General features: G+C 40.7%; 1 protein-coding gene across 2 annotated transcripts in view; it reads left to right on the top strand.

Annotated features, from left to right (window-relative positions):
• Nucleotides 1-14,022: 14,022 nt before the first annotated feature.
• The window catches only part of GLS (glutaminase), a gene marked incomplete at both ends in the record, with an annotated part of 87,046 nt that continues 78,516 nt past the window's right edge, over nt 14,023-22,552 (top strand). For both annotated transcript variants that reach the window (XM_080688772.1, XM_080688773.1), the window contains one exon: nt 14,023-14,408. In XM_080688772.1, coding sequence (XP_080544898.1) covers nt 14,023-14,408 — 386 coding nt within the window. The remainder of the gene's footprint in view (nt 14,409-22,552) is intronic.

The following is a 22,552-nucleotide window of genomic DNA, read 5'->3' as shown; positions in this document are numbered from 1 at the left end:
TGGTTAGGCAAAGTTAAATAAAGTTTAAAAGAAGCTATTAAAGTCAGGTGAAGTGGCACATGCCTGTAATCCTAGTATTTGGGAAGCTGAGACAGGACTTCGGGTTTGCAGCCAGCCTCAGCTACTTAGTGAGGCTTTCTACAACTTAGTAGACCTTGTTTCAAAATAAGAAATAAATAAAACAGGGTTGTGGGTGTAGCTCAGAGGCAGAACATCCCATCTCATAACCAAAAGAGAAAAAAGAAAAATACCCAGAAGCCATTAAACACTTAATATTGAATTTGTAACATTTTATATACTTATGGTTAGCTTCAATGGCTTTAGACAGTATGATAAAAATGTATTATTTTAGTTGGGAGTGGTGACTCATGTGTGTAATTTCAGTATTTGGGAGGCTGAGACAGGAGGATTGCAGGTTTGAAGCCACCTTTGACAATTTAGTGAAGCAACTTAGCAAGACCCTATTTCCAAATAAAAAATAAAATAGGTCTAGGGATATAGCCTGGAGGTAGAAGGCCCATTCCAGGTACTACAAAAATGTTTTTATCATATAATATTTCAAACATAAAGAAATATAAAAATAACAATCCATATTCCCAATTTGCCTTAGATTTTTAAAGTTCAGATTTTAAAAATCACAGGTTTTTTTTATTTTTTTATTTTGGTGGTCCTGGGGTTCCTGGAAGCCCTTCTACCTCCGGGATACACTCCCAGACCTATTTTTTTACCTTTTTATGTGGAAACAGGGTCTCTTAAGCCAGCAAGGCTGGCTCCGAACCAGGCCATCCTCCTGTCTCTGCCTCCCAAGCGCGGGGATTACAACGTGAGTCACGCCCAGCTGAAAAATCACAGTTTTAAGAAATCAGTTATTAGCCAGGGGTGGTGGCGCATGCTTTTAATCCCAGCATTTGGGAGCCTGAGACAGGAAGATCGCAGTTTGTGGACAGCCTCAGCTACTTAGTGAGGCCCTTTGCAACTCAGTGAGACTCTATTTTAAAATAAAGAATAAAAAAAAATAGAGCTAGGCAAGAGGTGTAGCTCAGAGGTAGAATTCCCCTGGATCCCATTTCTACTAAAAAAAAAAAAAAAAGAAAAGAAATTAGTTATTTCAGATACAGTTTGATCTCTCTCTCTCTCTGTACAATCTCATTGCCCACTATTTATACTCAGAGATAAAAGACAGCATACTAAATTTGATGTTTATTATTCCTATGCATGTTTTAAACTTTTTTTCTTTTTCAGTACTGGGGATTGAACCTGGGGGTATTCGACCTCTGAGCTACACTGCCAGCCCTATTTTTTATTTTTTATTTTGAACAGGGTTTCACTAAGTTGCAGAGGGCCTCACTAAATAGCTGCTGCTGTTCATGAATCTGTGATCCTCCTGTCTCAGCCTCTCAAGTACTGGGATTAAAAGTGTGCACCACCATACCTGGCTTCAATTTTTATTTATTTTATTTATTTATTTTTTGGTGGTACTGGAGTTCCTGGAAACCTCCGGGCTACACTCCCAGACCTGTTTTATACTTTTTATTTGGAAACAGGGTCTCTTAAACCAGCGAGGCTGGCTTTGAACCTGCGCGATCCTCCTGTCTCCACCTTGCAAACATGGGGATTACAAGCGTTCGCCACCAGGCCCGGCTCCTGGCTTCAATTTTTAAACTATGTATGTATGAACCCACAAATAATGAAATGTTTTGCATTTTTAAAATTTTATAATCATGGTACTATACACACACACAAATCTGCAACTTTTTTGTTTTGCCTCAATATTGTTTTTGTGTCTTATCCATCATAATATTTGAAATCAGGAATCATTAATATTAAATAATGTTATTCTGTGTTATATTTAAATATAAAATATCTCCTAAAGAGCCCACGTATTAATGTTTGGAGCTGATATAATTGAGACATGAGGCTGTGATCCCAGGGGTAAATAAATCCATTGTACTGGATTTTTCTGGGTGTGGCCCAGGCAGTAGGGTGTGGCCAGAGGTGGGTCCCTGGGGGACAGCCTTGGGGATCATATAAATGGCTCTTCTTCCTCTGCTTGCTCTTTCTTGTTTCTGGCGTCCATGGTGTGAGCGTAGTCTATGTGCTCTCCCTCTCTCCACTTCCTGCCACCCTGCCCTGAAATCCGCAGTCTCTGGCCTCACATGGACTGTACCTGAAACCATAAGAAAATAAAGTCTTTTTTTTTTTTTTTTTTTTTTTTTTTTGCAGAACTGGGGATGAAACCCAGGGGGCATTCTACCTCTGAGCTACAACCCCAGCCCTATTTTTTATTCTTTATTTTAAAATAGGGTCTGAGTTGTAAAGGGCCTCACTAAGTAGCTGAGGCTGTCCTTGAACAGTGATCCTCCTGTCTCAGCCTCCCAAAAGCTGGGATTACAAGTGTGCACCCCCAAGCCCAGCAGGTAGTCTTCTTTTCTCTAAGTTATATGGTCAGTCTTTTAGATTATAGCTGCAAGAATGATGGCTGAAGCGCTCTTATATTATTTTAATCTATTCTCAAACAATCAGTTGTTTCAACAGAGATTTTTTTTTTATGTATATCACACTGTTATGCTATCTAGGTTGCATGAGTAAAGAAAGTTCTGCCTCAGAACACACCACATGGTGTTGTTCCTATGAGAAGCAGCTCAGGAACAAATCAACCCTTGCATTTTGTAGACTTTCTTCTGCCTAGTAATCAAACAGAGGGAACCAGATGCTTATTGTAAATGTCAAATGCTCAAAAAATAAAGATATAAATTTTTGTGGCACTGGGATTTGAACCCAAGTGCATTCTACCTCCAAGCTACACTCTCAGTTCTATTGATTAATTGATTGATTGATTGATTGATTGATTGCGGTAATGGGGATAGAACCCAGGGGCATTCTACCTCGGAGCTACATCCCCAGCTCTATTTTTTATTTTTTATTTTTTATATTGAAACAGGGTCTCACTGAGTTGCAAAGGGCCTCACTAAGTAGTAGCTGAGGCTGTCCTTGAATCACAATTCTCCTATCTCAGCCTTCCAAATGCTGGGATTATGAGCATTTGCTACCACACCCGGCTTTAGTTTATTTTGAAACAAGTTTTACTATGTTGATGAGATTCTCTTTACTAGCCGAGGCTGTCCACAAACCTGCTATCCTCCTGTTTCAGCCTCCCAGGTACTGAGATTACAGGCATGTGCCACTACACCTGACTTCAAGTTAAAATTTGAAGTGTTTTCCCGAGAACCAATACTTACTCTTTTTTACCCTGGTATATCACAATGCATTGCAGACTGAATTTTTGGATTTATTTATTTTTTTTTTTCATATTTATTTTTATTGGTGCACTGTATTCATACATCATAGTGGGATACATACTTTTGTAGACATACATGCACACAATGCCCAGTCAGCCCCCACCCGATCCCCACCCCGTTCTCTCCCTATCCCCCCCTCCTATGCTTGGCTTAGTAGTTGACATCTAGTATTATAGCAATTGATCCAAAATTAAAAATGATAATCTTACATAACAGTTTCATTTGTCTGATACCAAGCTTTTGATGACTTAAAGATAACATTTCAATATTTCTTTTTGCTTTCTTTCTTACCAGAGAATATTTTTTTCTTTTTTTTAGGTGAAACTATCATATATTTATTTTTCAGAAAAAAATCTATCCTGATATGGAATATGGACTCTAGATACCCAAAACAATCTCGAAGCAAAAACAAAGCTAGAAGATGTATATTTTCTGATTTCAAACCATATAAAGCTACAATAATTGAAACAGTGTAGTACTGTTCTAAAGGCAGATATATAGACCATTGGAGTTAAATACAAGCCTAGAGCTAACTTCTTCCCTATATTGTCAAGTTATTTTTGACAAGGTTTCCACGAAGATTTGGTGGTGGGAATAATAATCTTTTAACTAAGTATTGTTGAAAAATAATAATTACATGGAAAAGAATAAAATTGGACCCTTACCTAATCCCACATACAAGTATTAACTCAAACTAGATAAAAGACCTAAATATAAATCTTAAGACTATAAACTTTTAGGAGAAAATCCGGGTCATAAAACCTCACAACATTGAAATTGGCAGTGATTTCTTGGATATGATTTCAATGGCACAGGCAACAGAAGAATATACAAACTCCCTAAAAAATAAAATAAAATATTGTATATCCAAAGACAATGTAAACAGAGTTAAAAGTTACTAATAGAATTGGATAAAATATTTCCAAATGCTATATCTGAAGGTATATTAATATTCCAACTAGAAATCCTAAAAATTAACAACAATAAAGGCAAACAATACAATTTAGAGATAGGTAAAAGACTAACATAAATAATGAATCTCCACAGATAACCAATCTTAGTTGTCTGTTGGATGGAAACTCTTGTTTCTCTGGTTCTGGTGAGTGTTACCTATTTCTTCTTTGTAGTTAATCTCTTTGAGTATTTTCTCTAGCGCTGGTTTTGAAGACATAAATTCCTTCAGTTTCTGTTTGTCATGGAAGCTTCTTATTTCTCCATCTAATTTGATAGAAAGTTTTGCTGGATAGGAAATTTTTGGCTGGAAGTTGTTTTCTTTCAGAGTTTGGAATATGTTACTCCAAGCCCTTCTGGCTCTCATGACTTGGTTTGGGAAGTCTGGAGTGATTCTAATTGGTTTGCCTCTGAATGTCACTTGGCCCTTTGTTTTTGTTGCCTTTAAGATTCTCTGCTTGGCTTCCACATTGGTCATTTTGACAATTATATGGCGTGGGGATCCTCTTCTCGGATCCTGTCTAAAGGGAGTTCTATAAGTTTCCTGGATCTGTGTATCAAACTCTTGCTCTATATTTGGAAAATTTTCTGCTATTACTTCCTTGAAGAGATTGTTGATCCCTTTGGTATCACTTTCTTTTCCCTCCTCTATTCCAATTATTCTTAGGTTAGCTCTCTTAAGATGGGCCCATATTTCTTCAATGTCAGATTCCTGCTGTTGGATATCTTTTTCTAGATTAGAAACTATGCCTTCATTTTTGGATTGCTCATCTTCTAAGAGCGAGATTCTGTTCTCCATGTGGTCTAATCGGTTGTTTGTGCTTTGAATTGAGGCCTTTACTTCATTAATTGCATCCTTTATCTCTTTTTGGCTCTCTCTGAGTTCTTTTCGAAGCACCTCTATTATTTCTACAGTTATTTTCCTGATTTGATCTTCTAGAAATCTCTGATTTTCTGTTTTATCAGGTTCTGATGTTGTGGGGTTGTGCACATTCATTACTTCAGTGTTATTCCTCTTTCCCATGATTTCGGAGGTTTGTGCCTTCTCTGGGTTCTTCCCTTGGGTCACTATGGCTTCACTTAAGGTGCTCTGGATCTCGAGTCTGTATTATCTCAGATCCTACTACTCCTTTACTGGGTTGTATCACAGAGTCTCCGACCCAGGGAGTTGATAGAGGCTGCTTTAAACTATGGGGGGTGCCAGGTTGCACGCTCTCCTATGGTGTGATATCTCTGCCACCACCACTCCCTCACTGGGTCAAGTCCCAGGAGGCACAATACTGGGATTTCTCCTCTGTGGCCCGCAATTTGACTCACTGTTCTTGAGTACGTAGATGTAGCTGTACTGGACTCGGTGAATTCACTGCTGCTGCCGCCGCCGGTGACAATATGGCGCCTCTGCCACGCCCTCGGCCATGAGGCTGGCGTATTTTTTCTTCTCTGGTTTTGGTTTCCACTCTGAATCCCTGCAGCGTGTGCTGAGCTCAGCCACTGGGAGCTTTAAATGCTGTCTGCGCCGAAAGATCCCGCCTGGCTGTTCCGCATCGGCTCAGGCTTGCTGTAGCCGTCCGCTGAGTTCGCTGCTGCCGCCGGCAGTATGGCGCTGCTGCCGCGTCCTCGGGCGCGTGTGTCTCCTCTGTGGCCCTGAGCTCTGTTCTCAGTCCGCTTTCTCTCTGGAGCCTGGTGGTTTTTTTGTTTTTCTGGTTATGGTGTTTTCTGGCTACGAAAGGCGCTCTTTTTGTGGTAATGGAGATTGGTTGTTAGGGGGACTCTTAAGCCCCGCTCTTCTCGGTCGCCATCTTCCCGGAAGTCTCTGAATTTTTGGATTTAGATCCACAAATAATGATTTCTGTGGGGTTCAATAATTGGTTTCTGAATTGGTAATATGACTTACCATTGGATGAGCATAAATAGATAAAAGTTCTGGCTCATTTCTCTTTTTCAAGGCTTAGAAAATGTGATGAGTTTCAGAGATTGAACCAATATTAGATTTCACAGTCTAAAGTCAACCATAACATAATTGATGTGGGTCTATATTTCAAACTACTGCTAATTTTCTCCACTTAAAATGCCTATATTCATATAAAATATTGAAACATCAAGCAAATGTCTCTTATTTGTTTTTCTTTTGTGTGTGTGTGTGGTACTGGGGGTGGAACACAGGGGCTTTTTTCTACCTCCGGGTTATACTCCCAGACCTATTTTATATTTTATTTGGAAACAGGGTCTCACTAAGTTGCTGAGAGCCTCACTAAGTAGCTGAGGCTGGCTTCGAACCTGTGCGACCCTCCTGTCTCAGCCTCCCAAACTCTGGGATTACAAGCGTATGCCACCACGCCCAGCTCAAATGTCTCTTATTTGAACACTGTTTTTTTTTTTGTTGTTTGTTTGTTTGGTGGTACTGGGAGTGGAACCCAGAGACTTTCTACCTCCAGGCTACATTCCCAGACCTATTTTTCTATTTTATTTGGAAACAGGATCTTACTAAGCTGCTGAGAGCCTCACTAAGTAGCTGAGGCTGGCTTTGAACTCGTGTGATCCTCCTGTCTCAGCCTCCCAAGCACTGGGATTACAAGCGTGCGCCACCACGTCCGACATCAAATACTGGTTTTATCCCTAAAAGAGAATGCCATTTTGAAAAGTGGTCTCACTGTCTACCTGATGGTTCTAGTTTCAACTGCTCTGTAGATCCATTCCCTCTCTTTCAGTACTCTCAAATATTCTTTTCTTTCCTTTTTCTTTTTTTTTTTTTTTTTTTTTTGGTGGTACTGGGGATGGAACCCAGAGGCTTTCTACCTTCGGGCTATACTCCCAGCCCTATTTTATACTTTATTTGGAAACAGGATCTCACTAAGTAGCTGAGGCTGACTTCGAACCTGTGCGACCCTCCTGTCTCAGCCTCCCAAGCACTGGGATTACTAGCGTGCGCCACCATGCCTGGCTTTAAATATTCTTCATAATTCATATTGGTCACCTGACTGTATGTCTTTTCCATTCAAATTGAATAATGTATCAATCAACTTAAATCATTCTATGGCAATAATCTTCCTATGTAAATGACTTAAAATAAGGTTTATGTTTCTTCCTGATATTTGTCAATCACAGTCATCTTTGGCTTTGGTCCACCACTCTGGGACCCAGGTAAAGGAGCCCCTCCTCTGGAGGACATGGCATTCGTGTCCTCAAAGGAAAAGACTACAGAACCAAGTGATGACTCACAGTTTCTCTTCAGCAGTGGCACATTACTTTCTCTCATATTTCACTGAACAGATCAAGGCCAAGCTTGCCTACCAACAAGGTGTGCAGGTGAACTCCTGCCAGTGGGAGGGATAAAAATATTTGGGAACAAAAAATACGATCTACCACAGAGGCTGCTTTCTTCCTAAGCCAGTATCCTTTTCACTAACTTTTACAAAATACTTTTTTTTTTTTTTTAAGGTTTTGCTACAGTATGAGTAAGACTTTCTTATCTCTGGAGAGCGGCTTAGCTGATTTTTTTTTTTTTTTCAGTGCTGGGGTTTAAACCTGGGCTACTCTACTACTGACCTATATTCTCAGTTATTTATTTATTTATTTATATATTTATTTATTTATTTATTTATTTATTTATTTATTTATTGTGGTGCTGGGGATGGAACCCAGAGGCTTTCTACCTTTGGGCTATACTCCCAGACCTATTTTGTATTTTATTTGGAAACAGGGTCTCACTAAGTTGCTGAGAGCCTCACTAAGTAGCTGAGGCTGGCTACAAACCTGTGTGATCCTCCTGTCTCAGCCTCCCAAGTACTGGGATTAGAAGCGTGTGCCACCATGCCCAGTTCAGTTCTTTCTTTTAATTTTTTTATTTTGAGATAGGGGCTCAATAAGTTGCTGAGGCTGGCCTTGAAATCGCAATCCTCCTGTTTCAGCCTCTAGAGTAACCAGGATTATAAGGCGCATGCTACCACACATGGCTTTAGTTGATTTTTTTATGACTCCATAGAGAAATAAAAATTCAAATCACTTTGATAAATTAATAAGCATCTGAAAGCCCCATGATTACAACTGTAATCTAAATATAAGCAATAGAAACTAACACATTCAACTAATTAAAATATTTATCATGTCATTCTGAATGAAGGAAAATGATTATCACTCTACCTCCATTCTAACCATCAGAAAACCCTACAGAGAACTTAATGCCAGGTTTGGTGGCACATGCCTGTAATCCTGGTACTTGGGAGGCTGAGACAAGAGACTCTCAGGTGTAAGACCAGCCTCAGAAACTTAGCAGGACTCTCAGCCATTTAGCAATACCCTGTTTCGAAATTTAAACAAGATGAGTGGTGGCGGCACACGCTTGTAATCTCAGTACCTGGGAGGCTGAGATAGGATTGCAGGTTTGTGGCTAGCCTCAGGTACTTAGTGAGGCCTCCATAATTTAGTGGGATCTGATTCAAAATAGAATAAAAAAATAGGGCTGGGGGTGAAGCTCGGAGATAGAATGCCCCTTGGTTTAATTCCCAGTATCCCAACAATTAATTAATTAATTAATTAAAAAGGGCTGGAGATATAGCTCAGGGGTAGAATGGTATTTTAGCTAGTTCACTCAAACACATTGCTCAAATTTGATGAGAATCTTATCATTTTTTGCATGATGTCACAATTACCAGAGGTTTTGTTTCATCAACATAGATGACAGATTTGAGAAGGCTAACGAAAAGCCTAGAACTGATAGATTTTTAAGTTTATTTGTTTTATGTTAGGATATTTGTATATAACGCATACATCCAAAGTCTGCTTTATTAGTTTTTTCTCCTACTTACTCTTTCTTCTTTAGAATACTTCTTTTATGTATTTGTAAATAGCTGATTTCTTGGTACTGGACCCAATTTTTCTTCATCTCTCTTTGAAGCAGTCATTTTCTATTTTAAGATACATTGGGAGTTACTGTTTATTTTCTAAAAATCAAACAATAAGCCGGGCATGGTGGCGCATGCTTGTGATCCCAGCTTTTGTGAGGCTGAGACAGGAGGATCGCACAGGTTCGAAGCCAGCCTCAGCTACTGAGTGAGGCTCTCGGCAACTTAGTGAGACCCTGTTTCTAATAAAATATAAAATAGGTCTGAGAGTACAGCCCGGAGGTAGAAAGCCTCAGGGTTCCACCCCAGTACCACACACACACAAAGTCAATAAATGACCTCATTTGAGGGGACTGGCTACTCCTAACATGATGCTTTGTGATGAGATGGTTTAAAAAATTCCTTCTTTAGCTTTTCAACAATGGTCACATTGTACAACAGAATGTATTTACACATGGGATGATACGGTAAAAGCTAGCAGAGTGCTCTTGGAGGAGTCTTAAACTCGCTCTCTTTTTTTTTTTTTTTTTTTTTTGGTGGTACTGGGGGGTGGAAACCAGGGGCTTTTCTACCTCTGGGCTGTACTCCCAGACCTATTTTCTATTTTATTTGGAAACAGGGTCTCACTAAGTTGCTGAGAGCCTCACTAAGTAGCTGAGGCTGGCTTTGAACCTGTGCAAAACTCAGCCTCCCAAGCGCGAGGATTACAAGCGTGCACCACTACGCCCGGCTTAAATTTTAGATGTATTGCTCATTTATTCCTCACAACAACTCTTTTTTTTTTTTTTTTTTTTGGTACTGGTTATTGAACTCAGAGCATTCTACCTCTAAGCTACACCCCCACCTCTATTTTTTATTCTTTATTTTGAAACAGGGTCTCACTAAATTGTGGAGGGCCTCACGAAATAGCTGAGGCTGGCCTTAAACCTGTGATCCTCCTGTCTCAGTCTCCCACGTACTGGGATTAAAAGTGTGTACCACTATGCCCACAACTGTTTAAATACCATTATTATCTCCATTTGACAGATGAGGGATTCACAATACTTGCAATATAGATCTAAATTCAGTATTGGAAAAATATGTCATGTTTGGCAGCGTTTATCAGCAAAGCCCAAGTTGGTCAGTTAAAGCAGGAAACCAACAGAAGAAAGGGAAGTATAGTATGGTAGCAGAACCTTATTTAGAGATTTCCTGAAACTTCTATTCCCCAAACAGAAAATTTTCTTTTCTTTTTTTTTTTTTTTTTTCCGGGTTGGGGGTGGAACCCAGGGACATTCTACCTCTGAGCTACACCCCCTGCCCTATTTTTTATTCTTTATTTTGAAACCGGGTCTCACTGAGTTGCAGAGGGCCTCACTAAGTAGTTGAGGCTGTCCGCGAACCACGATCCTCTGGTCTCAGCCTCCCAAATGCTGGGATTACAAGCGTGTGCCACCAAGCCCGGCTCAGAAAATTTTCTAACTAACTAACTAACTAACTAACTAACTAACTAACTAACAGGCTTAGGCAATTCTTATAAGCCATTAGTCAAAGAGGATTACTTTTTGTTTATCTCTAGGTCAACAATCTTTCAATTTTTGTGAAGGGCAATATCTGAAATGTATATAGGGGTTGTGTCATGATCCTGAAACATTAGCCTTTTAATCTTTAAAAGAATATTGAAGCTCAGGAACACAGAAGCTCAGGAATCATTCTTTAAGTTAGAAAAGAAATGAAGTGCACAAATTTCAATTTTTCCTTTTGATGGTTGATTACCTCACAATGGCTACGGGGCCACAAACCCATTGTGGGATTGCTGCATTTAGCAGTAACAAAGAGAAAGTCAAAGAGCAGCTCTGACAGCCCAGCCACACACTAATCTTTCTATTGTAGATATTTTGGTGGGTTATTGTTTGTATAAAAATGTTTTGATAGTGATTGTTTTATATGATAATATGATTACATTTAACATAATTGAAACTCCAGTTCATGCTTCCAAAATTATATGGCTAAAACACTGTTTATTAGAGACATAAATTACATAAGACTAAGAAAAGAATCAAGTCATAGTAACATTTTTATTCTATTTATAATAGTTTCAATTTGCTTTCTATAACTTTGTCATTAGCTTTCTTAAAGAAGGGATTAAATCTCAATGGACTTTTAGCTCTTCTAAAAGTTAGGAATAACATCTATCCTTTCTCACCAGCTAATCCCACCCTCACCTTGTGGTAGTGGGAATTAAGCCTGGGGCGAGGGGATTCTACTTCTGAGCTTCAACCTCAGCCCTATTTTTATTCTTTATTTTGAAACAGGGTCTCACTAAGTTTCTGAGGCTGCCCTCAAACCTGTGATCCTCTTGTCTCAGGCTCCCAATACTGGGAGGGATTACAAGCATGTGCCATCATGCTTGGCTACCAGCTCTTTTTTTTTTTTTTTTTGGTGGTACTGGGGGTTGGACCAAGAGGCTTTCTACCTCTGGGCTATACTCCCAGACCTATTTTTATATTTTATTTGGAAATAGTCATTGATTTGATAAGTAAGACTAAAAAGGTTAGGCATTTGTATTTAGTACCTTTTTCTAAAACTTGATATTCCTTTCCTTGAATATATTACTTTGATATATATATACATATATATATAATATATATGTATATTTTGCAGTACTGGGGGTGAAACCTAGGGGCATTCTACCTTTCAGCTATACCCCCAGCCCTATTTTTTATTCTTTATTTTGATGCAGGGTCTTGCTGAGTTGCAAAGGGCCTCACTAAGTAGCTGAGGCTGTTTGTAAAGCGTGATCCTCCAGTCTCAGTCTCCCAAATGTTGGGATTACAAATTTGTGCCACCACGCCTGGCTGATTCATCAATATTTTTTGACAGTGATTTAAATACTAATAAAAGCAATCCAAGTAATTTGCATTTAACTTAACTGCTTTTCTTTTCTTTCTTTTTTTTTTTTAAAGGTGATTTGCCGGGTGTGGTGGCACACGCTTGTAATCCCAGCATTAGGGAGGCTGCGACCGGAGGATTGCGGTTCACGGACAGCCTCAGCTACTACTTAGTGAGACCCTCTGCAACTCAGTGAGACCCGGTTTCAAAATAAAAAAAATAGGGCAGGGGCTGTAGCTCGGAGGTCGAATGCCTCTGGGTTGCATACCCAGACCCGCAAAAAAAAAAAAAAAAAAAAAAAAAAGAGGTTTAAGTGCCTTACATATGATCACCTTTTCAATGTTATTCTGGTTAAAGAACAGAGAGAAAAAAACTTAAGCCGGGCGTGGTGGCACACTCTTGTAATCCCAGCATTCCCGAGGCTGAGACCTGAGAATTGCGGTTGGCGGACAGCCTCAGCTACTTAGTGAGGCCCTCTGCAACTTAGTGAGACCCTGTTTCAAAATAAAGAATAAAAAAAAAAATAGGGCAGGGGGTGTATGTAGTTCGGTGGTCGAAACCCCCTGGGTTCCATCCCCAGAAACGCTAAAGAAAAAAAAAAAAAAAAACTTAAGGATGACAAGGCTGTCACACGCCAAAAGTCACACAACCTGTAGGTACAGCCAGACTCCCTAATTACTAATCTAGTGCAATATTTCAAGATTTATTAAATTACTAAATCTGATGAACAATTAATGACACACTTGATATACACCCTTCCCGTTTCCTTAAAATCATTCTATTGACCTTTATGTATCTGTGCATTTTAACTTGTTTCAGAAAAATCCTCTAAAAAATTCTTATCTTGGAGTGAACTGTATATGTAGGTTTATGGAATAATTCAAAATTTATTTATATGATCCTTGGCTCTTTTTCACAGGTCCAAAAGAATGGGTAAAACAATACTGGGCTGAAGGGATTTAGAGAATCACCATACAGATGCCTCGATTTTAAAACACTGAGACAGCTTTTATAATAGTAAAGTATCTGTAACTTTGCTTTCAAACAACCTAGCGTTAATAGAATTATTGCTGTTCAAAATGCTTTCTAAGTACTGATGTGCATTTAAAAAAATAAAAATTTAAAAGGCAAACCGTTGTATTCTAGATTTCTCCTCTTTTTGCCCTCCCCACACCGGAACCCTTTAAATGGCTTAAGTCGCATAGCTGAAAGGATTTTGTTCATTTTTTCCAAAACACTTCACATCTGGGTAGTAGCCAGCCTTGGAAAGTTTCTAGCAAATTTGGGAGACGGATGAAGCTGGTCCCGGGCTGCCTTCGCGGGAGGGCGGCCCTTGGAGAAGTCGCCACACGCCCAGATCAGATAGATGGGGGCCAGCTGGAGCCTGGACCAGCCGAACTTGGACAGCCCTGCCAGACGCCAGCCCCAGCCAGCCCCGAGGACCGTCCAGCCCTTGGCTGCAGGGGCTCGTGCGCAAGGGTCTCTCTCCCCCACAGCTTGAGGCTTCAGAGTCCAGAAGGAGCCCACCGCTTTATAAACGATCAGACGCCTAAGCCCCCAGCCCCCGGCAAGGGTAGCCGGTGGCGGAGCGAGGTGAGGAGCTACTCCCGAGCCCGGCCGGCTCCCCAGCCTCACACGTCAGATCGACTCCTCCCCGCGCCCCGCCGTCTCCGCCCGACTGTCTGCGCACCGGGCGCGGAGAGAACTTTGACTGTTTCTACAGCCAATCAGAAGAGAGGTCGAGAGTCTGAGCCAATCGGAGCGGGCGGAGGGGGCCGGCCGCCAGCGTCGTCCCGCCCCGGGTGGGTGAGCGCGGAATGTCTCGGGCCCTCCCCTGCGCGTCCGTTTCAGTGCGGAGCCCTCGGCGGTGCGAGGAGCGGCGGCCACCTGGAGCCTGCAGAGCGGCGGCGGCGGCGGCGGCAGCTGCGGGAGCCGGAGCCGGAACCACACCCGCGTCGCCGATCGCTCCTCTCCAGTCCTCTCGCCGCGTCCCCGGAGGAGGGAGGCCGCCCACGCCCCGAGCATCCTTGGAGTCGAGCGCGCGCTGACCGGCCGGCGGCATGATGCGGCTGCGAGGCTCGGCTTTGCTTCGGGACCTGCTCCTGCGGCCTCCCGCCGCGGTCGGCGCGGCTCTGAGGCGGGCGCAGCCCCTCGGCACCCTGTGCCGGCGGCCCCGGGGCGGGGGGCGGCCGGCCGCGGGCCCGGTGGCCGCCGCGCGGCTCCACCCGTGGTGGGGCGGGGGCGGCCGGCCGGCGGGGCCGCAGGCGGGGGGCCTGTCCAGCTCGCCCTCCGAGATCCTGCAGGAGCTGGGCAAGGGGGGCGCCGCGCCGCAGCCCGGGGCGTCGCCGCCCGCAGCCCCGCCGGCGCCCGGCCCCAAGGACAGCCCCGGGGAGACGGACGCGTTCGGCAACAGCGAGGGCAAGGAGCTGGCGGCCGCCGGGGAAAAGTGAGTGTCTGGGCGGCGCGCCGGGGGCCACGGCGGGCGCGGGCGCGGGGATGGACGGCGGCGGGCGGGATGGGAGCCCGGCTTGGCGAAAGAGAAAGAAAGAGATGCCGGCGGCCTGCGTCGCCCGCGCCATGTGATCAGGCCCGGCCCCGCCCGCGCCGGCCCCGCCGCTCCCCTCCTCCCGCTCCCACTTCCCTTCCCGCCCCCGGCGCGGGGCGCGGGGTGGGGCGGCCCGGGGCCGGGGGGCTCGCCCGGCCGCGCCGCGTGGTCGGCGCCCTGGCCCGCGGCTGCCGCCTGGCCGCGCGCCCAGCCCCGCCCGGTGATGCCGCGCGCACATCCCCAGCGAGTGACATTTAGGAGTCGGCGGAGCGGAGCCCGTGCCTTCCTGGATCTTCACTCGGCCAGGCCCCAGTTCCCGCTCCGCCTGCCCTTCCCTTGGTCTCTGCCTTGATCGACCCGCTGGAAGCCAGATGTGGCCGTGTTCTTAATACTGCGTCTGTAGAGCCATCTGGGCCGCCGGAAATAGTGTTTCAGAAATGAGATTAGGAGGAATAGGGTCATGTGGCCAAGATGATGAGGCATGTCGCACAGAACACCTGTTTGTACTTGGGACCAGCTTTGTCCTGTCCGGTGTCATCCGTGGGATGGACAGATTTCTAAAAAGAAAATTCAGATGTCCGGGATGAGATGTGATAGAAAACACTGAACGGTGAAAAATCTGGATTAAGTAGTATTTGTGCCTTCATCGTGATGGGATGTTGACTCATCCTGTATGTGCATAACGAAGTAATTTCTTCTCATAACAAAATTGACTTTTTGAGCAATATGAAGCAGTTTCCTGAATACTTTTTTTTGTAATATAAATGGAGAAACTCCTCCCCCCTCAATTTGGTAAACATTTACTTGTCTATCAAGAAAATGAGGCATATGACTTGTTTTTCTGACTTCATTCAGACAACATTGTAACCTGTTTTTTTCTTCCTCTTCTGTTTACTATTTCCAGCCCCAGAATAGCTTAAGTCAAACTGAAAGTGTGATTTTTATAATTTCAATTCCAAACCTGCTCCATTTCCTGTAATTGAAGTTGAGACCTAAAACATTCCTAGTTAAAGTTGTTTTCCCAGACTGAAAAATATTATTTGAAGAAAATCACAGGGTGATGGACCAAAGTAACCGTATGACTCTGGGCGCATTTAATGTTGTGTTAGATGGCTTAGAACCCCTTAAGCTCACATCTCTAAAAATGTTAAATTTATACATCTCTCATGTTCTAGAGACTAGAATATGTATATTTAATCTCAGAGGTTCACTTGAACATCATGTAGTTTGCCAGGCATGTCATAAGAGTTTAAATATATGTGCATAGAGTTAAGAGAATTACAATTTAAGTTACTCTTAAAGGCTCCAGGTTGGGCCAGATGTGGTGGTGCATGCTTTTAATCACCGTATTTGGAAGGCTGAGATGGGAGGATCACAGGTTGGATCACAGCCTCAGCTACTTAGTGTGAGGCTCTTCAGAACTTAGTGAGACCCTGTTTCAGAATAAAGAATAAAAACTGGACTGGGGGTGTAGTTTGGAGGTAGAATGCCTCAATCCCCAGTACCACAAAAAGGAAAAAAAACGAAAACAAAGGCTACAGGCTGGGAACCGCTTATCAAACATACATCTTTTGTTCTGTGTCTCTTCAGTGGCTATACTGCCTTTCCATTTTTCCTTTTGTCAGGTAGGAAATTGAACTTAATTTGTTGTTTACCTCTTTTCCAGAAGTTTTTGATTTCATTGCCCTAGTAACAAATCATCTCATAGTAGTAACTAAAACACTATTGGCTAATAGCCCATCTTGTTCCCCCTCCCTTCCTGCCCCCCAAAAGTAAAGCAGTCTAGGGAGGACATTCCTTAAGATTGGCTCATATGCCCTGGGAATTTAAGTGCCAGCATGATAACTTTGTTTACCTTTATTCAAGGGGAGAATTTTATGATTCGTTGTGTGTGTGTGTGTGTGTGTGTGTGTGTGTGTGTGTGTGTGTGTGTGTGTTGTCACCAGAATTTGGATTGTAGCTAGATAGATTCAGGAGCATTCAGGTAAATGATAATCCTAAGAGGTTTCAATCAAGGATTTGGTTCAAGAGTGAACTCCAGCTGGCTTTAGTTTACACATAAAGAGCACCGTAATTAAGGTTTTGAGGAACACATTTTAATTTGGTTAAGTTTCTATTTCTTCAATGATCTGGTTTCCAAATGTAGCTTTTCTCTTTTGACTCCTTCCATTTTACCTTTATGTGACATTTCTCTTGTTCTGGGAGGTAAGCTTCCATCTGATCCTGTTATCTTTTCTAATGCTCAGCTTCCAACACATAGGTCATCCTGTTAGGCAGACACCTGGAATGTCAGCGCTCATCCAGGACTCCGCCAGATTCTATGGAATGTTCCTAAAAGCAATAGCCATGTAAAAATTAAATGAGCTGCCATTTTGTTAAAGGCTTAGAACAATGTTTGGCACTGGTTAAAAGCTGCATAACTTTATTCACTAAACGAGAATAAAATTTCATTTATTGAAAAACCTGTCAAGGACATTGTCCTTTGAGTTTCAGGCTCATACTTGAGAATTTTTAGTTTTAGATTCTAGAGAAAGTTTCCCTTGAGAAATTGTATAATGTCTGTATTATATGAAACTGCAATTTGTATTTAAATTTTTGCCTTGTTGGTATATATACCTTATAAGGCCAGAGTGAATTTAAAGCTTAACCACAGCAATTTCATTAATTCATATGACTGATATTTGCTGTTTTTTGCTGGTTTTGACTTTATATTTAATTAACCTTACTTTATATTGTAGAAGGAGTTGGAATGTTATCTGATGATCTTTTTTCCACAAATCGAATCAATGTCACCCTACACTGTACCATCTCCTTCACACACCTTTAATCTGATTTAGGCTAAGATTATGTGACTAACATCTTAGTATTGAAAAGTGTAATGATCTTTGCTTATTTTTCCATATAATGGCCTTATTTATTTTTATATTCCATCATTAAAAAAAACTTTGGTTGGCTCTCTTAATTTTAAAAAAAGTTGTGTTTGCTTTACTTACTCCTTTTAGGTTTCCCTTTGAGAAAAACTCTGAGGTGAGGTTCTGCTTTACCACTTACCTACCTTCTCTGCAGCACATCTCTTCTTTCAGCTTTTTCTTTCATCTTAATGTAGGTAATACTTCAGTTCTTAATCCAAGCACTGTTCTTACATTTATCTCCACATATCTAATGCCTTTGAATTTAAAATTTCTATCAACTTTCTAATTCAATCTATTTGACATTCTTTTGTGACATTAATTTTATAGTTTTAATTTAAAATACTACTTTTCTGCAGAGACTGAAATGAACATTATACCAAAGCCACAAACTGTATATCATTGAAGAGCTTTGATTAACTTGCATGGTAATTCTTGCCTAATAATGGATTTTTTTTATCATACTTACATCTATGTTAAGCATGCCATGTTTAATTTCTATAAATTATAGAAGTATACCTCCTATCTTATTGAAAGATTTTTGGGAGTAGAGGGAGGAGAGATAAGGAACTTTGTTAGCTTTTGTTTGGACATTATTTTTTAATTAGAAGGAAAAGAGATATGTCAGAGAGGAATTAGGCTGGAAAATACCAGTATATGTATACTCTTTACAGAATAAGTAATTTATATTGTGTATAGTATTGAAAGTATTTCATTCAAACAGACCAGTTTTTCCTTTGTCAGATTGGCAGATGGTAGGTGATCCAAAGGGGTGGGAAATGGGACCCTTTGGTCCCATTTGGTCCCACTGGGATCCTGGTAGAAGAATAAAGTAGTTTAGCTATTTTGTAGGGCAGTTTAGTAGTATCTGTTAAAAACTGCATTCCGATTATGCAGTTATTATGTTTGCATATCTACACAAAGTCATGGCATTTAAAATATATCTTAGTTATACAGTTCTACATAATTTAAAATATATTTAAATTTAAAAATATAGCACAGTCAACTGTGGTTGTACATACCTGTAATCCTTATATTTGGGAGGCTGAGACAGAAGGATGGCAGATTTGAGCCCAGTGTCAGCAACTAGGCAACTGTTTCAAAAAAATAAAAAATAGCTAGGCATGGTAGTGCATGATTGTAATCCCTGCGCTTGGGAGGTGGAGACAGGAGGATCGCGCAGGTTCAAAACAAGCCTCACTGGTTTAAGAGACCCTGTTTCCAAATAAAAATACAAAAAAAAAAAAATAGGTCTGGGAGTATAGCCCGGAGGTAGAAGGGTTTCCAGTAACCCCAGTACCACCAAAAAATAAAAATAAATAAATAAAAATTAAAAAATAGGACTGGGTGTGTGGCTCAGAAGTAGAATGCTCCTGGGTTTAATCCCAGTAAGTAAGTAAATAAATAAATAGTAAACAAAAAATGTTTTCAGCTATGTTTTGGTAGTTCATATTAATAAATGCAAAGTGAAGGGCAAAGGAAAATCATTGCAGCGTATACTCTGAGAATTGAATTTTAGAGTAAGATTTAATACTTATGTCTTTCAGCAAATATATTTTGGAAGTGAAAGACAGAACTTTTTTTTTTTTGGCAGGTCTGGGGATGAAACCCAGGGACATTCAACCTCCGAGCTACACTCCCTGCCCTATTTTTTTTATTCTTTATTTTGAAACAGGGTCTCACTAAGTTGCAGAGGGCCTCACTTAAGTAGCTGAGGCTGTTCGTGAACCACAATCCTCAGGTCTCAGCCTCCAGAATGCTGGGATTACAAGCGTGCTCCTTTTGAAAAAGTTGGCAGATGCTTTTTATGATCCTTCTATATTGTATTTACTTTTAATTTATAAAAGTTAAATCAACACTTGTAATTCACTTAAACTAAGGTCAAGATTGAAAGCACATTTAATTTTTTATCCCCTTGTGCGATTAATCAGCCTCTTAGTTGTTCACCTTTGATTTTAATATTTTCTGTGCGTGTGTGTGTGTGTATTTACAATGTGGAGAATTGAACCCAGGACCTTGCCACATGCTAAGCACATGTTCTGCCACTGAACTACATCCCCAGCCTTTTTGTTTTTATGGCACATGTAAAAAGTACCAGTCATATCATTTTTTGTAGCCTGGTGTTTACATAAAACAATGTGTATCTATTAGCGCTGATGAGTATGTTCATCATCTATAATTAAAGTACATGCTGATATTTATTAATAACCAGTTGAAGTTCACTGAAAGCAAAAATTAAATCCTGAAGTTTAGTATTTTTGAATTTTAGCTTCTTGTTTTTACATTGTTGTTTTATAGAGAACTCTGTCTTCCTCAAAATCAGCTAACTCAGGAAATGACTAACAAATAGAATCTAACCTTTTTATGAGGCTGTCATATGTGGGCAAAAATAGGGAGGGAATACAGTTTTAATCTAAAAAAGGTAAATGTTACCTTGAAAAGAAATTTTCTGGAGATTTTTGTGTCTTTGGGTTTTGAAAAATTACTTGAACTTAATAAAAGGCTGTACTGTTTCAATTTTATGATATTTGAAATGAAAACTTATGACTAGAAACTGAAAGTCTAATGTAGGATTTCTGTTAAGAAGCTCAATGATCAAGTCATATAAATTGAGATTGTATTTTATTACCTGTGCCCTTTCATCTTTTAAGTAGTTTGCATGTGAGAGGGAAAAAAGCTGAGGGAAACATTTATAAAAATAGCTACTAATTATTGGTATCTATTAGTGTAGTACATAGCTTTCAGGTAGAGACACTGTCACTCCAATTTTATTTTGGAATCTTAGGTATAAAATTGCTTTGGTTATGAAACAGTGCATATGACTGATGACTGCACTTGGCAATTTTCTGACTACCTGCAACAAAGTAGAAGTAAAATGTTGAGCCAGACATAGTGACACATGCTTGTAATCCCAGCACCTGGGAGGCTGAGACAGGAGGATCTAGGCTGAGACAGGAGGATCACACAGGTTCTGGAGCCAGCCTCAGCTACTTAGTGAGGATCTCAGCAACTTCCTGAGACCCTGTTTCCAAATAAAATATAAAATAGATCTGAGAGTATGGCCATGAGTAGAAAAGCCCCTGGGTTCTGTCCCCAGTATCACAAAAATAAAAAAAGTAAAATGTTAGTGTTCCTTGATTTTCTTTGGGAAGTATTATCTGTTTGGTATGTGGCAGCCAGTTTTTTTTATTATTGATTTCTGAAGTAATGTTTATAGTGAAGGCACTACTTTTAAAATATAGAACAGTTGAGTTTACTTATATAATGAATAAAAAGTTGATTCAGGATTTAGAAATATATTTTTGTCTACTAATTTTTGGTGTAGGCTTCTAAAGATTTTAAACTTGTCATCTTGATATTTTGAGTGACAAGCACTTTCTTTGATTTTTGTTGGGGTTATTAAAAGAATGTAGACTTTTTGAAGAGCAATTTTTAAGTTGTATGAAGAAGTTTTAAATTATTTAAAACCTTTTTAGGAATTTAGGTTGGCAGAATAAGCTGAAGCATATGAAGCATAAGAAAAACTTATCCTCTAAAATTTTTGATACTGTGTTTATATAAGAGAAAATGGAGAATTGTGTTCAACATCTACAGGGTGATTAGGTAGCTTAAGGTGTACCTATGTGAAAGTCTGCCTTTTCAGATATATACAGATACATTTTAGAATTAAAAATAAATGGAATATTAGGCTAAAGGTTAGAATATGAAGTTTTTTGTGAAGTATGGTCTCAGATGTTAAGCTTTATTTTTTTATTTTTGTGGAACTGGGGATGGAACCTGGCGGCATTCATTCTACCTCTGAGCTAAACCCTCAGCCCTATTTTATAGTCTTTATTTTGAAAAAGAGTCTCACTGAGTTTCATTCAGTTGTCTCAAGCCTCCCGAATGCTGGGATTAAAAGCATGTGCTACTGCACTCCATTTTATTTTTTATTTTTAAAGGGGTTGCAAAGGGACTCATGAAGTAGCTGAGACTGGCTTCAAACCAGTTCGCACTGCGAACTGCAATCCTCTTGTCTCAGCCTCCCTATTTTATTCTTTATTTTCAAACAGGGTCTCACTAAGTTGCCAAGGGCCTGGAACCTGCGATCCTCCAGTCTCTGTCTCTCAAGTGCTGCAATTACAAGCTGTGGCCACTGTGCCCGGTTATCTTAAGCTCTTGAAAATAAGCCAAAATGATATTAGCAGTTGTGATTTATGTAGAGGGTCTCACTAAGTAGCTGAGGCTGGCTACAAACCTGTGATCCTCCTGTCTCAGCCTCTCGAGTACTGGGATTACAAGCATGTACCACCATGCCTGGCTTAAAGTTTACTATTTTTTTTTTCAACTTAGATTTATTATAAGGAAGCACAACTGCAAGACAAGTACTGACAAATTTGATCTGTGAATTGCCAAGTAGTAAATATCCTCAGCTTTTGTAACTCTGGTCTTTTTATATATAACTAATCAGGTGCAAAGCAGCCATCAACAATAGTAAATGAAGAGCAATGCTTTTAGTTCTCAGGGTTCTATTATATCCTTATTGGTTCTGCTGGGAATGAATTGTGTCTCGAATGAGTTGCTACATTTTGTTCTTGTCTGTCATGTCTCTGCTTAAGTAATCCTCACTCTTACCTTCTGTACCTATATTTTCTTAGCTTTTTAAAAAACTGATAAAGCTAGGCTTCATGGCACATGCTTATACTTTCAGTACTTGGGAGGCTGAGACAAGAGGATCACAGGTTTACCGCCCGTCTCTGCTATGTAGGGAGGCCCTCTGTAACTTAGACCCTGTTTCAAAGAATAAAAAATAGGGCTGGCGGTATAGCTCCTACCGCAGGTAGAATGCACCAGTACCACACACACACAAAATTGTGATAAAATATACTATTTTAATCATTTTTAAGTATATAGTGGCATTAAATATTTCCCTTAGTTTTTTTGTTAAGAACTCTAGGTATGTAGTTCAGAGTGACGTGGACATACAAGCATACAGTTCTTAGTGAGCTCCCTCCCTTTCCCCATACATGGTATTGAGTTGGCATTGATAAATTCACACATGCACACAACTTAAGTGGCAGTGTTTACTTCATCAACTCCCCCCCCAAAAAAAAAAAAAAACCACACACCAACTTCCCCTAGATTCGCTCCATTGCC

This window comes from Muscardinus avellanarius (genome assembly GCF_963383645.1).
Source record: "Muscardinus avellanarius genome assembly, chromosome: 2".
In the NCBI taxonomy this organism is placed as follows: Eukaryota; Metazoa; Chordata; class Mammalia; order Rodentia; family Gliridae; genus Muscardinus; species Muscardinus avellanarius.
Note: the sequence above shows the minus strand (reverse complement) of the source record. Positions and strands in the feature narration are given on the sequence as shown.